This window comes from Lethenteron reissneri, chromosome 25 (assembly GCF_015708825.2).
Source record: "Lethenteron reissneri isolate LAM-NWPU_2019-01 chromosome 25, ASM1570882v1, whole genome shotgun sequence".
NCBI classification, from domain to species: Eukaryota; Metazoa; Chordata; class Hyperoartia; order Petromyzontiformes; family Petromyzontidae; genus Lethenteron; species Lethenteron reissneri.
The window spans coordinates 11,901,747-11,920,772 of record NC_083803.1 but is presented as its reverse complement, the minus strand read 5'-3'; the positions used below and the strand labels follow the sequence as shown (position 1 = coordinate 11,920,772).

Here is a 19,026-nt window from a genome sequence, read left to right as displayed (position 1 = left end):
CGATATTATTTTTACCATGAAGTATTTGTTATTTATGTGCTTGTGAGACTGCGCATGCTCTGCCATCATGAATCATGTTTTACAACAGCCATTTCCTGTTACACATGATTATATATAATGCAATTAAATTAAATTTTTAAGTTGTATAATTCATTGTGACTTTATTAACCATTGTTAGTGCTGATCATTTAAATTTTTAACTGTCCTTAATTAAGGATTTTATAGCTATAAGCTTGGTCATTGCAGTGCCTCTACATTTGTACAAAAACTAGTCATGTGCAGCTTCAGCACACCATCCTCAGAATGATCTGCCTCTCTCTGTCTCATTGTTTCTATCTATCTATATGTCAATCTCTGTGTTTGGATTTATGTATTTATATGGCCACTGTGCTTGTAATTGTCTGTGCCTCTGTCTGTGCATTTGCAATTCTCTGTGTCTTTCTGTGTTTGTAATTGTCCGTGTATCTGTTTGTGTGTCTGTCTCTGCAATTCTCTGTGTCTCGGTGTTGGTCTCTAGATCTCATATTTGCCTCATCTACACAGAGCCCCATGAAGCATTGGGTCTTTTTGTATATAGGCCTGAATGTTAAACCTCTACACATATCAGTTTGCTTAAATATGTGTTCCTGCATAATTAAAAGTGGTTCCATATTATAGTGACTAATAATTATTAGCCAATAAAAACACTGCTGAATGTCTTGCTCGTTATTATACGGACTGTGCTGTCGTACATTAATTATGTTTTTCTTTCAGGATCTATGACTCGTACTGTGCATCTTTTTACAACGTTAAAAATGGGTCAGTGAGCCAAATGAATCCGTCCTACAATTCCCCAAATCCATATCAATATTACTCTTCGGAAAATCAGCTCATCGTCAGATTTAACAAAGGGTGCTCCAATAATTCAAGCTATATTATTGGGAACTTCACTGCTATAAACCCAAGTAAGTACTTGAGTGTCAGATGTTTGTGAATACAGTATATATAAATATTTCATCAGCAAAAAAAAATCAGCATGCATTGGTATGTCAAGATGGCATCTCCATGCTTCACACAACGGGTTTCCACCTGTCTGGTTTGACTCTTACAATCCAGGGAATTGACATATGTGCTCGGGTAGCAGGAATTTATTTTGTACTGAAATCTAATACTGGTGTAGTGCATTCAACTGAGTCACAGACGTAGCCTTGGAGGCAACACATTTATTTAACTCCAACACACGGGGTAACTTCCCCTTAACAGAATAACAATCTATGGTGGTGACCACCAGGCTAGCTACACTAATTACAATGTAACTGCTACTACGGACCAGGACCGACAGCTCGGGTCCAGGTCCAAGTGTTGGAGACTCGTTGAACGGAGAACGTAGAACGTAGACGATGGTTTTTTCCAGGATGAACAACTACCCTGGTCCCTCTCGGGACCCGGCGTATCTTCTCTGTGGCGTGGCTGGCTCCGCTCTTGGCCACGACCACCTGCCAGAATCCTCGGGAAGGATCTGGATCCCAACCACGTGACCCCCCTAGCCCCCACTTGGGGCCCCTTTGTAGACTTAACTGGTCACATGTCCTCTTGGGTCAACCAGAGTGCCATGGCCTTTAGTAACCTCATTACTACGGCCAGCACTCCCACACCCTGTCCTGTAGGGTTGGCACTGCACGCCAAGCATGTTGCTATCTAGCGCGATCAATCAGCACTCACCGGGCCCCTCTAGGGCTGGTACTACACCCACACCACGTGGTGTCCGTGATGTCATTACACTGCACGCTGTGCCTCTCTAGGGCCGGCACTGCACAGTGACATCCAGCGATGTCACCACATCGGAACTTTGTGATAATTTTTTGCATAGTGATTATAAACGTTGGCCGAAAAGGTGGCAACCCTATGCACAAAGGCCTTGTCATAGTCACCAGCTCAAAAGAGTTGAGATTATGGTATTTCTTGAATTAGGTTATTTTGCCAATAGGCTGGTGCCAAATTGTCCCCACAGTGTAGGGATAGGGCTGCTCAACATTAAGCCCCTCCAGCGCTAATGGCAATAGTAGGCATTGGGTGGGCCTATGAGTGGTGTTCAGAGGAAATTGGGCGCAACAAACTTGACATGGAGCTGATTTAATTGTCAATTTATAATTGCAATCTGGTAGAAATTGCAATAATAGGGCATCACCAGACGAGAGTGTGGTCTAGTGATGAAACCAGGATGGATTTCTCAGTCAACATAGGTCTATGAAAACTACGCAGTATGTATGGAATAAAGTTCAACAAAATACCACCTCATCTTGGTACAAATCAATTCCTGTCACCCTGAACACAGATGCCAGTTCATAGACTGTCCAGAAAGGTTACACCAGACCAGTTTTTTTTTATGGGGAGCAGTAGCATTGATTGCCTGCACGCTTGTGATGGGAGAATACACAAACGAAGCTACTGCATTAATCGCGTTCACCTATTCAGTCAAACACCTGCATGTGTTGTCTGGAACTAGCGAGCTGCCACCTGAATTAAAAATTAAAATCTTTTTTCAATGTCAAGCATGATAAATGTGCGTGTGCTCATGTGAATGCAACTGAATATGAAATAGAAATGGGATCGCACACCGATGTACAACAACAGCCACTCTGCTCTTCTACTTATTTTATTTTCTACAGCAGTGTTAACATCAAACATGTAGAGTTCTGTTTTATTTCACCTGCGTAGTGAAATATGGCCAAACAACCCCCATAACCGACATGGTGTAAGGAGGCCTTCATCCAGCAGTGTAATGACATAGGGGCTGTAATGTTTTTATTTTATTTGTTATATATGGGTGATATTTACAATGATGGAAATTCCACGTGTTTAATGCTGGAGGCCAAATTTTGCATAGGACATCACTGATATTTTTGTTTCCCAGAAAGTGGTACTAATTTTTTTTACCCCAGATGGATGATGGACTGACTCTACCACTACCAGGACTTGAATACGCAACTTTCTGATTAAGTGCTATTTAAAGTGCCCTTCCTTGCAATTGACACAGCTTACCTAAAAGTGTGTGGCGATAGTTCGATATCGTAGCCTTTGAACATTGGAGACTTGTCTATATCTTGCCTAAAACATATTTCCTCCTAATTAGATGAGATATTTGGATGTGGAGGGATTTTGAACAACACCTATGGATGGATATATTCCCCAAACTACCCAAATGACTACAGCTACAATATGCATTGCGAGTGGAGATTCGAGGCACCAGATGACGCAGAAATTTACATCTATTTCTACGGAATGGAGTAAGTACTGGTGGATCATGGTTACGTCACTCAGAAATTCAGGTGTGCGAAAAGCACGAATTGATATGCACGCAATTATATTTTTATTTCTTTAATCAAAATGTCTTCCTGGAAGAAAAAAAACCCGAGATGGAACGTTTTATATGACAGAGGTAACTAGGGTACACATTGCATCAGAATCAGTCAAAACTATTTTAATTTCGAACTTGTTGATTACTTTTTGACACATAAAACTTGGCCAAGATACATTTTATCTCTAACAAAATGTTTCTCGTGACAATGCTCTGAAACGCGCCTGACATCATTCCAGTCAGACAGCTGTGGAATCCAAGTTGACTCAGACCACTAAGCAAATGATTAATCACGAGATAATTTTTGCAAATCACAGAACCAAGTTACCTCATCAATACCAATTAAATAATAATGAAGTCCTTTATAAACAGGTGATAGTGCATACTGGATCGATATACAAGTCTAAATACACATTGAAAAATGCAACATTGCCCGATGGCAATTCGCCCGATGACGCTGGATGCAATTACCAGAGGAATGTCGTTTTCAAATTGTAAATGTTGTGGATTTACTCTCCAACACACCGATGGGCTGAAGTAGTAACTAATTGGTGCGTTGTTTACGTGACAAACCTTACTGGCTGTGTCGGGTGGTGGAGGGTTACGACACATTTATACTTACGCGATCTAACACAAACAACCTTTACTGTGAATAATATTGGTCGCAAAAGCCTACGTGTTAAATTGGTTTTCGTGTTTAGGCTGTTTTTTAAAGCAGCACTCTTTCTGGCTGTCCACATTCCAATATCATTTCAACACAGCTGTTTCAAGCACGTAGTGCCATTGTGTTGAAAGTCACTAATTACCCGTATATGATGATAACTCTATTTTACCCACAGCATTGAGGAATCCGATGGATGCACCGCAGACAGTCTCCAGATTTACAATGAAAGCACTTCGGTGCTCGGCAGGCTTTGTGGGACCAGTGGATACAGGAGTGTCACATTGACTTCACCAGCGAGGATTGTGTTCACGTCTGACGGGCAAAACGAAGGTCGTGGGTTTCAAATGAACTACAGAGGTATGGTCCAAGTTCCTGTGCGTTAATCACGACCTACTCGACTGTGCATTGCTTTTCATGTGTGCGTGCTGTATGTATATGATGAGTGTAGGCAAACCGTCAGACCTGTAATTGTGGCAGTTTTATGAAGCGTAACATGCTGACCTTGTTTTGAGTGTTGCTGCGATGATCACGAGGGGTCGAACGTGGCTTATGTAGATGTAGTGAGTCACGTCTGAGACACCAATTGTAGGAGGAAACACGTTTATTCTACACTTAGACACTTGTTCACACACGGGATAATTACAAACTGGTCAGAACAGCCGGCACGCTGCCTGACCCACGATGCCTGACCCACGATGCCGGACACTAAGACGTAGCACGACGGGTTCCATTTCAACAACAGACAGCCCTGATCCAGCCTCGGGACTTCCCTTTTATGCCCCCCAACGTGGCCTGGCTCCGCCCTCGGCCACGCCCCCTTCTGGAACCCACCAGAAGCTTCTGGGCTATTCCCCACGTGTCCCCTCAGTCACCTTTGGCCCACATCCCTTACCCCGGCCTATCACGTGTCCTCTTAGTCGGCCGGGCTGCTACGTCCTCTTCTGCCCCTTTCTGCCAGCAACCAGTGCTACGCATCCTTGTGACCCATTCCATGGCATTGCATGCTCTGCTGGCAGATCGGCTGCTACACCAACAATTCCCCTCTCTGTCAGTAACCAGCGCTACGCACCGTAGTGACCCATTCTATGTCACTACATAGATGAACAATCCAAAAAGAGGTGGTTCGGTGGCTCGGGTGTCCAGAAATCGTGTCAGCAGTCAGCTCATTCCACTGAAATCCTCAAATCTGTGGTGAAACCAGATTCTCTAATGCAATACATTGTTAAATGTAACAGTGACTGCATAAAAGGATCACCATATGATGTTGGAAGAAAGAGTCATACTTGAGTGATTTCCAATGTTTCAAACATCACCTAGAGATGTTCCCTGAAATTATGTGGTACCCTGCAATTACATTTCCCAGACAGAAGTTTCCTTCTCTTGCGTCATGATGCCAAGAACAGGGTGGCAATATAACTATGGATAAATGAAACATAAATTACAGCTAACCGCGGGACCGAGCAGGCATTACTGCAGAGACATGTGAAAGTGCAGCATAGGGTAGGAGGTTGATGTCTCCTTCCCATTATTCGTAAATGTGTATGTGTGCTGGCCACAAACGCCCCTTGCATTGCCATGCCAACAGCACTTACCTCCGAGATCATGCAGACCAAATGGGGTAGAGTTGGGTGAAGGCTTGTCTCTGTGCATGTATGTCCACTTCTGAAACGTGTGTAATGTGCATCGTGCCGTGGTCCCAGAAACGTAGGTTCCACTCACAGACATTGCACATCAGCGGCAGGTGGTATCTGAACCTATACATGAGTACTTGGTGCAGTGTGTAAATATTAGCATTTGGACGACAAAGGTACCCAGGCGTGTTCTTGGTCACACCATCTGAGAGAGACGTGGAGTGTAATTCTGTTGTGGCCCATACACTTTACTGTCATCCTATGCATACATTTCCTCTATTTTATGCAGCTGAGAGCCTATTGAGACGAACCGTCCCTTTGCATGGAAGACCTGTGTCACAATTCAATACAATGCAACATGTGAACAAATGGCAAATACATCTGATATTATAGACCTGATAGTAATATCAACCTTTTCCACAATGTTAAACACAAAACACATTCCTGCGGAGGGAGCTGGTAGGAACGTTGGCTTGCTCGGTCAATGGCCAGGGTCAACGGCGGAGTGGTGTATTCCGTAAATATTTCCAACTGTGAGGGCGGGCACAGGCCGGCGTGAGTGGGTTAAACGTTGAGTTTTACAAGAGCACCACGGGGTGACCAGCCCCTCCCCACCCAGCCCCACCCTTCCCACCCTTCCCACCCCCCACCCAGCCCCTCCCCACCCTCCCCTCTCCACCCAGCCCCACCCCTCCCATTTTTGGATGCACGACGGACGGACGGACACAATAATCCCCTGTGGGATGGTGTAACCAGGAGGTTCCTACAAGTGTAACAATACATTGACAATCATGCAGAATACATTCGGCAAAATACAACTGAATTTTCTGCAAGATATATATTTTTCTCGATGGGTACTCCTGGGAAGTAATTCAATGGTATTCAAAGTAATTCAGTAGTTATCACTTTTAGGGAGTTCATTCACCTTACAGCAATCTGAGGAATTGAAAGTGATGGGGTTTTTTTATTCAGGAAAATTACATTGTGGCATTTTATTCATCGTAATACAATTCAACTGCAGACTATTTAGCACAATAATGAGGAAAGTGTAACCATTGAAAAAGTTCTAGATTTGAAGCTTTCGTGACTGCAAGGATTCATACTCTTAGTTCTTTCGGTAAAGTCACGTAGGTAAAAAATGAAATTAAAATTAACAGCCAGATTAGCTGCATCACTTGATGCAGCTAATCTGGCTGTGACGGTCCCACCTGATGACGGAGACTTGTGTTGCCTCCGAAACGTCGTGATTTTTATTGTTTTATTTTTATTAATTTTAATTTCAATTTTTTACCTACGTGACTTTACCGAAAGAACTAAGAGTATGAATCATTGAAAAAGTGACAGTTTTTGACGGTTGTGGCGCATGAGGTAAAGATGACGCTACATGATGACACGTACCAGGACGTTGCTCGCATATAATCGATGGGCCCAGGTAAGATGGGCTATGCCCATCTATGATATGATTTTAAAATGGTGCTCGTGTAGCTTATTGTAAATGGTATAACTGACGAGCAGTGCCAGAGGTGATTGGCTAAATTGACAACGTTATTTCATCAAAGGTAATCTTTTTTTTATATAAACTGCACAGACTTTCAAATTACACCTCATCGAAATTACTGGAATTATTAACACAAATTATCCACATAGTAAGTTGTTAAAAAACAATTACAGTTCAGACAGTGATCCAGGTTTTATTTCTGGTCATGTCTATACATGACCAGAAATAAAACCTGGATCACTAGTGAGCACCCGGCTAGGTAGTAGAACACACTGTTCTAGAATTAGTAGGTTCTCACTAACATTGCTTGTTTCATCAAAATCATTCAGATACATGTGAGATTTCTGTGTGTGTATGTACATGTCACATGTGACATTGTGTATATAAGCATGATTCATGTGGCCGTTCAGTGTACATGTATTCTGGACATCTGTGAAAAACAGCTTCATAGATCATTGGCTTCTTTCAACGTACGTTCAACGTACGTTGAAAGAAGCAAATAGCTTATCTCAAACATATATGGAACTAGATTAATAGTCTTGTCGAATTATGTTTTGTTCTCTTCGTCATCAGTTACCGTGCCATGTGGGGGGAACATGTCTGGGTGGCAAGGTTCAATTTCGACCCCGTATATTAGTGGTGAGTACAGCCAGTACTGTGTCTGGACAATAGACACGCCACCCAACACCATCATCAAGCTTTCCTTCCAACAATTCAGGTAATAATTGTATAACATTCCTTGCAAAGATTTTGTGTGTGTGTGTTTTTAAAGATTATTGCAAAGTTTTGCTTAAGGTTTTAAGCTGTGGTGGGTGAATTAGGTAGCTTGAGTGGCCAGACAAAACTCACATTGTGGGATATAAACAAAGTTGTTATTGACTCTTCTTTTTTGTTGTTGTCTGCAGCATTTCATACGAGTACAAGATTGACATTTACGATGGAGCAACTCAGGAGGCCCCTTACCTTGGCCGATTCAGTGGATACATTGTTCCACCTCCAGTTCTGTCCACGGGGAATTCCCTCTACCTCTCTTATTATAGCCCGAGTAGATACTACTATCCACCATTCCAAATCTTCTATGAAGGTAAGACTAAGGCAATACTTTTGCTGAACCTATTGAACTATGGTTAAATCGAGTGTGAAGTATAGGACCAAGAACAGATCCTTTTATATAGACGAGCTCTGCAATGATTACATCATGGATAATTTTCTCAGAAGCTGATACGACATAATCTACTTCAGTAGCTGTCTCTTTCGTGGGTTTCCCACAATATAAATACTAGAAAGCAACACATACATGGTGCCTTGCCTGTTCTTCAGCTGTCTGGGAAAATGACAAGGATATATCTATATGTCTTCAACAGACTTGATCTTGTTTGGTTATCTGGTTTTTGTTTCCGGAGAGTTTAAGCTCATGTTTGAGTGTATTTTGTGAGGACTCAAACGATTAGGAGAGTCTCGTTTAGTGAGAATGACCTTGGTCACCAAAATAAGCAATAGCATGAACAAAATACAACAATCATAATAGAGGTTTTTTTAGGTTAGATCGCGTAAATATATAAATATGTCGTTAAAACCCGCCACCATCCGACAGCCAACTAAGAAGGTTTGTCACGTAAACAGAACATGCCAATTCGTCACTAGTACAGCACACCGGTGTGTTGGAGAGCCAAGCCACACCGTTGTGCTGTACTAGTGACGAATTGGCACGTTCTGTGTACGTGACAACCCTTTCTAGTTGGCTGTGTCGGGTGGTGGCGGGTTTTAACGACCCAAAAAAACCTCTATTATGGATGATATTGGTCAAGAAAGCCTCCTTGCGTGTTAAACAAAATACAACAATGAAGCAAATATAAATCCAAGCAAAAAAGAAAGAAATTTAAATCAGATTAAAGATCACATGACAAGAGTATTCGATACAGTCTAGAATAAAAACTTGGTTATCACCATATTAAAACATTCCCTTCATGTTTCCAGCCTAAAACGCTGCTCACTCTCTGCAGATCAGAGGTAGATTTCTTCATATATTTACTCTCTTGTCTCTGCATCAGGGAATGCTGATCTTGAAATATCTGCAACCAGTTTTCATGTTCTGTGGATCTTCATATCTTAATTTTTCCATCAAATGCAAATGTCCTGTATATCATTCACCAAATGTAGGAAACCAATGCAGGTTATTGTTCTCTGCTCTTATGACTATCATCACACCCTTGTATCAGCATCATCCAGAAGGAGGTCTTTGGTCATGGGGACTTTAATGTCCACAACAATTAATTCCTGCCATACCACTTGTAAAGTTGGTCTTGAATCTGATTCTTTTGGCTGTTAAATGCACAGGTCCAACTGCAGTTGGAATACCCTGGTTACATCTGGGGTGGAGCTCCTTTACTTGATAGCACTGAATGTAAAGCAGCTTCAAGAACTAATTCTATCAGGGACCATTCCTCTAACCCATACTCTGTTCAATCACCACATTGCATGTTTTATTTGTCACTGTGTTACCGTTCTCTTTAGAACTCCCTCCAAACATATTTTTGTGGCGGCGTGGGTTACCATTTGAAACGAGTGACCAAGCTACTCTTGTGCAGTGGGTTTTAAGGTCCCAGCCATGTGACCAATGGTGACATTTGAATGTACTTTTTATAATTCAACTTGGGCCAGCTGTGAGGAATTCAATCGTGCAAATGATTGTTAAATGATTAAGAATATGCTAAAGAAAAGTGTTTTGGTTTTGTCATCTTCCATGGCCATTTTATGCCACAATGTGAAGTTATGCTCTCTGTATGACACCTGCAAAGCCACATTTCTTTATCTTAAGCCTAGACTCCAATGGGAGTTGGGGCAACATTTGTAACAACATTTTTTACTTATGTTAGCATCTTTTTTTTAAGTTAGAAGTCCTTTAAATACATGCATTCGGAGTGTGATTTTAATAATATGATGGTTGACTAAGCACATGCTCACTGTTTTCATATCACCCGTTGTGTGGATAAAACAGCGATGAAGATCGAAACGGTTGCTGTGCTGCAGTCTCCCGGGAGAATCTCGTCGGGTGACGTGACCCCGTTCTACAACGACACCTTGTTCTTCGTGTGGGAAGTGAACGCCGGCCCAGGCCTCAACGTCAAACTCAATTTCTCATCGCTTAGGTGAGGCATACATTCTGCATGAGATGCACGTTTACGTGGGTGTTGACTTTCCTACCCCCTTTTCATCAACCAGCTCTGACCAGCATGGAGAAGTATGGCCAAACAGCCCCCATGACCAACGTGGTAGGCCTTCACCCAGGAGTGGATTGACAAAGGGCTGTACATTTGTGAATTTCAGCACTTAAGAAAAATGTGGCCACTCACACCATGTTTCAACAGTATAAGAAAGATTAACAGCATTGGGGATGTTGTCCTGTGGTGTAGCGGTTAGTGTCCTGCACTACGAACTTGGCGACCCAGGTTTGATTCCCGCTCACGGGCAGCACCAGTGACGATTATCTGGACTGGTCCTAGGCCTTCCCTAGGTCGACTCAGCTTCAAATGAGTACCTGGTGCAGTGTGTAAACATCGTCGCCGGGGAAACAAAGGTGGCCGTGCGTGGTGTTGGCCACCCACCCCCTCGTGTGCCATGCCAGCCTTCATAGGTGATCGCTAACAGCACTTGCCCCAACAGCCTGTTAAGGCTACACAGGGGATCTTTGTCTTTGTCTTTTTGTGTGTGTTTTAGACTGGAGGAGGACCTCCTGTGTCTCAATGAGAGCCTCACCGTCTATGATGGGTGGAGGTCTCCAAACACCAGCCTTGGCTCCTTCTGCGGGTCCAGGCCGCCCCCATCCGTGCGATCGACATCTTCTAGCCTCCAGCTGCTCCTCCGCCTCCGAAACAATCGGCCCTGTGCGTGGGAAGCCCAGCCAATGTTGTCATCTTCCAACTTCTTCTTCTTCCTCATGTATTTTCACCTCGTCCTATTACTCATTTTCCTCCACATCTCATCTCCTCCTTTGTCTCACCTCTCCTTCCACATCGCTGCAAACCAACTCGTAGCCTTTTGACTTTGATTGACGCATGCTGATATAGCACCACCTGGGTAAGCTAGTTTTCAAGTATAAAATAATACGCAGTCAATTAGTAGGCTACACCATGTAAGTAAATGCCTGTTGTACCACTTTCTAAGATAGAAATCGCATGCTGGTTCAGTTTGTCCATTTTTTTCGTGTAAATCCCAACCTTTTGTTTAGGAAAATGTCTGTGCTTATTGAGACTGAGAATGTGGATGTTAAAAAAATCGATTGCGTCGCAATCCTTACCTCTATTCTCTCATCTCACTTTACGTTCCTGCCCGCTGTCTGTATTTTAATGCTTTGCTGTCTCTTTCTGTTCCCCCTCCATGCGCAAAGCCTCGGCTTCACTCGTTCTCTCTCCTCGCCCCCTTCACCGGAATCAACTGCCCTTGCACGTCAAACAATCGCTTTCTCTCACTACCTTCCACTCTTCTCTTAAAACTCAATTATAATTTTCTCGTGCCCACCCCTCCTCTTCTTGTCCTCCCCACTCGCACTAACGCCTTCCCTGTCCCGATCTCCCCATGGTCGCCCATCATCGATCCACTCATCTCATTACCATCTTCCTTTATTCCACGCATCGTCACCACCACCTCATTTTACATATATCGCATCCACTCATCTTGTTTCATCTTGTCAAACATCTTGTATTATAGTTATATCACTGTACAGTGCCTTGGTTGAGGCTCTATATACATGTTAGATAAGATCATATTAATTAATGTACGTCAACTTAAAGGGTAGTTTCCAATGAACGTCACTTTTGATACAAAGTGACGTTCATATTAACACACTAAGTTTAGCGTGGAACAATGGACAAGCTCTTTTTCCTCTCACAGATATTAGAGGGGTTATGGGAGTATGCTTCTCCTGTCTACCTCTGCTTTGTAGACTTGGAGAAGGCATATGACCGTGTTCCCCACAATGTCTTGTGGGAGGTGCTGCGGGAGTATGATGTACCAGTGCCGCTTTTGTGCATTAACCAGTCCCTCTATTCCCAGAGTGAGAGGTGTGTCCGTATTCTTGGTGTTAAATCAAAGTCGTTCACTGTGGGTGTTGGACTAGGCCAAGGGTGCGTCTTGTCTCCACTCCTGTTTGTGATTGTCATAGACATGATATCAAGGCACAGCCGAGGTATGGAGAGTATCCAGTACAGGGGCAATGGAGGTGGCGTCGCTGCATTTTCAGATGACGTTGTCCTCTTTGCCTCGTCAGTCTGTGATCTCCAGCTTGCACTTGAACGATTTGATGCTGAGTGCGAAGCGACTGGGATGAGGATTAGCACCTCCAAATTTGAGGTCATGGTTCACTCCCAGCAGATGGTATTGTGTGCTCTCCAGGTGAGGGCTAAGAGCTGCCCTTAGTGGAGGAGTTTAGGTACCTCAGGGTCTCTTTCATGAGTGATGGTAGGTGGGAGTGGGAGATCGGGCGGTGGATCAGTGCGGCATCCGCAATGATGCGGGCGCTGTACCGTTCCATGGAAGTGAAGCGGGAGCTGAGTTCTCTAACAAAGCTCTCGGTTTACAGGTCGATCTACATTCCCACCCTCACATATGGCCATGAGCTTTGGGTAATGACCGAAAGGATGAGATCGCGGGTACAAAAAGCGAAAATGAGGTTTCTCTGCAAGGTTGTCAGGTTCACTCTCCGTGATTGGGTGAGGGGCTCTATTCCGGGAGAGCCTTCGAGTCGAGCCGCTGCTCTTCTGGATCGAGAGGAGCCAGTTGAGGTGGTTCGGGCATCTGGTAAGGAGGACCCCAGTACACTCCCCCTGGAACTCTACCAGAGAAACACGTCCCAATGGGCGAAGACCCCGGGACTGGCCCAGGACACGCTGGTGGGACTTGTCGCTCGGCTGGCCTGGGAACGCCTGGAAATTCCTCAGAAAGAGCTTGAGTCCGTTGCCAGGGAAAGGGAAGTCTGGACAGCCCTGCTCAAAACGCTGCCGCCACAAACCCCCTCCATGACAAGCGGATTGAAAAAGGAAAGAATGAACGAACAAACATGTCGAGCTAGTGAACCTGGATGCTTCTTAGTCATGTTAAAGCTCCCTATTTTTTGTTGCAGGGAAAGGGTTCGACCTGAGCTTTCTTGAAACTTCACAGGTGCCATCTATGAAAGGTCAGTGGTGAATTCATTACCAAGATGGAAATTATAACGCTATTGCAATATGATGTTTAGTTATCGATTAGACACAACTGAGGTTGAATGGCAGTGAATGACTGTGAAAATATGAACAATTTATGAGTTTGGCAGAATTATGATTCTCATGACACTCGTCCCTTGGAGCTCATTTGCTGTCTTGTTCTCCCTGTGCGTGCCCAGGATGCGGCGTCCAATACTCTGCGGGTGGTAGGGACCGCATTGTTGGGGGGACGCCCGCCACGAGTGGCAAGTGGCCCTGGCAGGCAAGCCTCCGCAATTACGGGAGCCACGTGTGTGGCGCCAGTCTCATCTCCGAGCGCTGGCTCGTAGCGGCTGCTCACTGCTTCATGTGAGTTGTCTCGGCCTCGCTGTGCGCTGCGTTGCACCACTATCCGAGTAGATAACCTCGCATTCAATAAACCTTCAGAGCCAGGGTGAACATCTGACTTCAAACGTATAACATGAATTTAACGAGGTAAAACTGATGGAAAAACACAGCACAAAATACAGCATCTGTTAATACTGAATAGCTATACAAGAGAATAAGCTACTGTGTTAAATAAGGGCACCGTGTAATCACCATACTGCAGCCTAAATGTACAGCACTGCACATAACACTGAACTGTGGATGAGATATTTCGTCATCCTTGCTCTCAAGATCGAAATAAGGTTACATGGGTACAAGTCTGACTCAATTTATTCAATTACAAGTAACATTCCCAATAATGCAAGTGGCAGGCTTCGTTGTTAACTAGGCCTCATATGCATCATAACAATTTAACAGCATTATAAAGGCATTTACAGCATTATAACGGCCATTCTAACATTAGAACAGCATTCCCAGTATTATAAGAACATAAACGAACTTACAGACAATGCTTCTTAAAGTCCCACAATGAACAGATAGCGTCTCAGTCTTCACTGAGACGCTATTTGTGCCTCCATTTTGTTCTATGTAATGGCTGACACCCTGCTGCGTGGCTTAGAGAATGTCAAATCGTAACTTCCTGGTCACGTGACCAAACTCAACATCAATACAGGAATATCCTGTGTACGCACACACCCACACCTGCCGTGAGGCAGAACATGAGTCCTGCTGCATCATCGGGGCAGGGCTTCTTTCGTTGTCGAAAAAAAACGGGAGACATTGACACATTTGCTAATAAATGCACAACATGGACCCCCAAAGCATTATGGAACCACAGAGCCATACTCACGCTGTGAATGTCAAAACTGAAATAACGACACATTTATATTTATGCGATCTATGATATTGGTTGCGAAAGCCTAAGTGTTAAACCAAAACTGAAACAAGTTCCTTTAAATTTAATTTAAACATAACTGAAAGTATTTTTAATTCTAAGCTGTTGAAGTCAAGGAGTTATTTGGAAGGAATTCTGTTGGGACCAGGTTGAGATAATTAACTTTTCTACACTTGAGACCAAAGTTTGATCGCAGGTGGCGGCTCGCGACAGAACTCTGCATCGGTCCGCGTCCACATCACCACGTGTCAATGTGGCATCCCCCTGACAGGTACAGCAGCAACGTCTACGAGTGGCAGGTGTACCTGGGCATCACGTACATCTATGACAGCGCTAACGCAGTGATAGCGAACGTGGCTCAGATCATCACTCACGAGCGTTTCAACATCAGCACCATTGACTACGACATTGCCCTGGTGCGGCTGAGTGACCCCGTCTCTTTCAACCACCGCGTCTCACCGATCTGCCTGCCACCGAGCACCAGCCATTTCCCACAGCCCGGCAAGACCTGCTTCATCTCGGGCTGGGGACGGACATCATTGGCTGGTGAGGCAAGCAAGGCCTGGTTTGACTGGTTTAGAGATGTGTATGCAGGTCGAGTTTTTTTGGTCCTAAAAGGTTAAAATTCGAGAGTGTAGGTCTGATTAAAAAAAACCCTGGTGCTTATTGGTGCCTCTTGGTATTGGGCCTTCTTATTGGCAACGTTAGGTCACTGAGGGCGTGGACATCTCGGTTGAGATTGGCGTCGTGCGCAAGGTACTGGTTGGCTTGTTGCATCGCAGGACCATGAAGGATGGTCTTCATTCAGCAGTGGATTAATCATGGCTGATGATGGATGGTTGTGGGATGTCTTGTATCTCATTGCCTGTGACTCGTCTGTTGCAGAGAGCGGCATACACTATGACCTCCTGGAAGCTCCCATGCAGATCTTCAGCCATGAAGCCTGCTCGTCGAACCTGATGAACGGGAACTTAATCACGACACGCATGATCTGCATTGGACACCCTGCCGGTGCAATAAGCTCCTGCCAGGTATGAATGTCACAGCAGCCAATAGGCACTGATTCAAATGTTTCTTATTGAGGTGCCTTTGTGCGTTGCTTTTCATTATTAACATTGGTTTTCCAAAAGTGCTCCATGCTGCCCTTTGTTTGCTGCTTTATCTCTTTTTTGATCTCAGACTGCTTTCAATAATTGGTCTTTGGTACACATACTCTGATGCTTTTCCAGTTGTGCTCCTCCTATAGACTACTCCAATTGCTTCGTGAACTGTTGCATGACTTTTGTTTTGCTAGCATTTATTGAGCTAAACTTTGTGGCCTTTATTTTTCTTCTTTATTTTTCTTCTATCACTTCCCATAGCTCATTCACATTTAAATGCTCTGATGACCATTTTCAAAACAAAAGCTGACAAGCATGCAAATACAAACGGAGAGATTAGTGCTCGATATTACGTTGCACAACAAAAGAAGGGACACGGATTAGAAAACATAAGCAGATTAAAAACACGTGTGACTCTCACTAAAAGTAAGCGGTCTTGGACGTCACTAGAAGTGGTAATTTCCAGTGGTCGAAGACTAATGACAGAGTTGAAGCCAAAGGAGGGAACACGCCCTAGAGGGGCCGTCCACCACAGGAACCGAGTTGTTAAGATTGTTACATCGCAGGACTGTGGGAGAGGGCGATGTCTTGTGGGGGCCTTCGTACAGCAGTGGATTGGTCACGGTTGATGATGATGGGCAATGATAAGGCAGCGTCGTGCATTATTTGTGACAGCCCGTTAGACATAATATAGGTTGTGGTTATATACGAATTTAAGACAGTGGTTTGTCGACAAGCAAAACTAAGGAAATCACGGTAGATTGCAGATCAGTGATGGTTAAACGTTAAACCTTGAGATTTCGGGTTATTTCCTATAGGTGAGCAAATTCAATAATATCATTAATTGTATGGGCGGAATGGAAGATGTTCACACCAAATCAAACATTATTTTCCAACAACGTATTTGTAGTGGTGCATGAGCACAAATAAAAACAACATCAACACATTCGTCAATAACACTACCTTAACAGAACGTATAATAGGTGACGTTTCAGGCAATGGCCCTTATTCATATATGATAGAACATTTAAGGTCCGTTCAGATGATTACAGGAAATTGAGAAGTCCTAGAATACTATTTTAAAATTCGTGGGTGTGTGAATCACACACCAGGTGAGTATCCACGGAGGTGTCTCTTTGGTACAAACGACTCAGGCCACAGAGTATGGTACAACCCATCTCAGCGCAGGACAATGAACAAACGCTCCTCAAAAAAGTCAACAAGATGAGAACAAATTAACCAAAGACTTATGTCTGACACGAAGCGCCAAAGGGTACTGAGACACGCGGGCATTTACTCCGTGACGCTTTGCGATATATCGACGACTGATCGCTGTTTCTGCGGCTGCAGGGAGACTCGGGGGGCCCCCTCGCCTGCCAGGGCACAGACAAGGCCTGGTATCTGAGCGGTGTCACCAGCTGGGCCTTTGGCTGCGCCCTCCCCATGAAACCCTCCGTCTACACCAAGACCAGCAAGTTCCTGCCGTGGATCAAGCGGTACACAGACCTGCCCTGAGGACGGATGAACGATGCACACGGGCGGTAGTTCTACAATGTTCATTGCTCGTCAGGGCCACCAGATGGTGCTCTAGACGAGTGGTTTGCCGCTTGCGTTTGAATTTAATTTTAACAAGCCCCAAAGTTACTTTACGTGATATCTCATCAAAGTTCGAAAAACGTCATGTTTTGAGGCTCAAAGCTAATAATTGCCAACTTGACTTTGTGTTTCCCAATCTGAAATCAGTTTATTTTCATATCGTTGTGTTTGTACATCGTTGGGTTAAGGAAAATAAGCGAAATTATTAGATCAGGGAAGTATATTTTACTTTGATTTAGGGAAAATAGATAATTGTTTTTAGACAGATATGTTTTAACTGTCTTGGGTGTATTTGTCATAACTGGAAAATGAAATAAATATGTTGCTTTGCATTAAGGTATGTTATGTTTACTGTTGTATATATTTTCTGTTCAAGTACTGATATGTCATTCATTTGCCGAAGTGTTCTCATGATTAGTACTGGCTTGCACCGGTTTCACCTCCAGCTACTTAACACCAGGCCCGCAATTAAAATACACAAAGCTTTAGGCAGGCATGATTATTGTGGTATAACAATACATATCCCATAAAATGGCTGGAGGGACAAAGACAAAGCTCCTCCCTTGTTGGGGTAAGTTCTTTTAGCATGCACCGATGAAGACCAGCATGGCACACGAGGGGGTGGGTGGCCAGCACCAATGCCCAACCTCCTTTATCTCCGCAGTGGCGATGTTTACACAGCAAACCAGGTACTCATTGAAGGCTGAGTCGACCTAGGGAAGGCCCAGGACCAATTCAGATAATAGTCGCTGCTGTTGGCCGTGAGCGGGAATCGAACTCGAGTCCCCGGGTTCGTAGCGCTGCACGCCAACCGCTATACCACCGTTCCCCCACATACTGTCACACCAGCACGGCGATTGCACAACATGGAAAGAGCTGGGGAGCAGAAACTGAAAAGGAAATAGTTGACACGGGGATGCGTGTAGAGAAGCAGAGGACAGCAAGGGGGGGATGGGGGGGGCAGGAGAGAGAAGTAGGGAAGGTGAGTTTGTGAGAGGAGCAGGAGGGACGGGGAAGAGGAGTTGTGGAGGAGCCAAGGAGAGACGTTGAGGATGGGATCTGGGGCCAGCTCAGCACACCTCACCACGTGGTTTGCCGGCATAATTCACGTTTACGAGCATTCGTAGCAATTCAAATGGAGCCGCGCGGCTGGAGCGGTGCCGCATAATTGCTTGAGGCCGACCTAAATGATCGGCTTGGCCAAATGGGAGCAGGGCTGCATGGGAGGAAACCGGAGAACTCGCAAGAAACTCTTGCAGAATTTTGGAAGAAAAAAAATTCACACAGAAAGCGCCTGAGTTGGGAATCCAACCCAGGGCGTTCTGCCCGTGAGGTCCAGGTGTTACTATTGCACCACCCTGTCGCCTCATGCAGACGTGTTTACTGGGATAAAAGCTCGTTATTGTGAATAACTCGGCTATCAACTGTCATGCAATGCGTATAATGGGAAGACCTGCGTGCGTGGACAAACCAGAGTGAACTTGCAAGTCTGAGCCCACTCAGACGTGGTAGCTGTAACGATAGCACACAATTTGCAAAAAAACATCGAACAAAGTGGAAAGTGCAAAGCATTGAGAGATGCATGGTATTATATTGAATGGTGGGAAAACATGGATTAGAGATTAGAAATGCGGGTTAAATAAGACCATTCAAATTGTTGGCCAAGTAAGTTGACTTGGGCAGGACACGTATACAGAAGTGATGGTGGCCCGAAGGTCAAGAATAGGGAAGGATATACTAAT

At 44.4% G+C, this 19,026-nt stretch overlaps 1 protein-coding gene across 1 annotated transcript in view; it reads left to right on the top strand.

The window, feature by feature from the left end:
• Positions 1 to 17,624, top strand: part of LOC133347241 (cubilin-like) — a 31,012-nt gene extending 13,388 nt beyond the window's left edge. The window contains exons 12-23 of the mRNA XM_061559349.1: positions 754 to 944; positions 3,113 to 3,266; positions 4,177 to 4,358; positions 7,704 to 7,848; positions 8,036 to 8,214; positions 10,129 to 10,279; positions 10,848 to 11,014; positions 13,249 to 13,302; positions 13,507 to 13,675; positions 14,860 to 15,134; positions 15,474 to 15,619; positions 17,039 to 17,624. Coding sequence (XP_061415333.1) covers positions 754 to 944; positions 3,113 to 3,266; positions 4,177 to 4,358; positions 7,704 to 7,848; positions 8,036 to 8,214; positions 10,129 to 10,279; positions 10,848 to 11,014; positions 13,249 to 13,302; positions 13,507 to 13,675; positions 14,860 to 15,134; positions 15,474 to 15,619; positions 17,039 to 17,203 — 1,978 coding nt within the window. The 3' untranslated portion in view covers positions 17,204 to 17,624. The remainder of the gene's footprint in view (positions 1 to 753; positions 945 to 3,112; positions 3,267 to 4,176; positions 4,359 to 7,703; positions 7,849 to 8,035; positions 8,215 to 10,128; positions 10,280 to 10,847; positions 11,015 to 13,248; positions 13,303 to 13,506; positions 13,676 to 14,859; positions 15,135 to 15,473; positions 15,620 to 17,038) is intronic.
• The last annotated feature ends 1,402 nt before the right edge of the window (positions 17,625 to 19,026 follow it).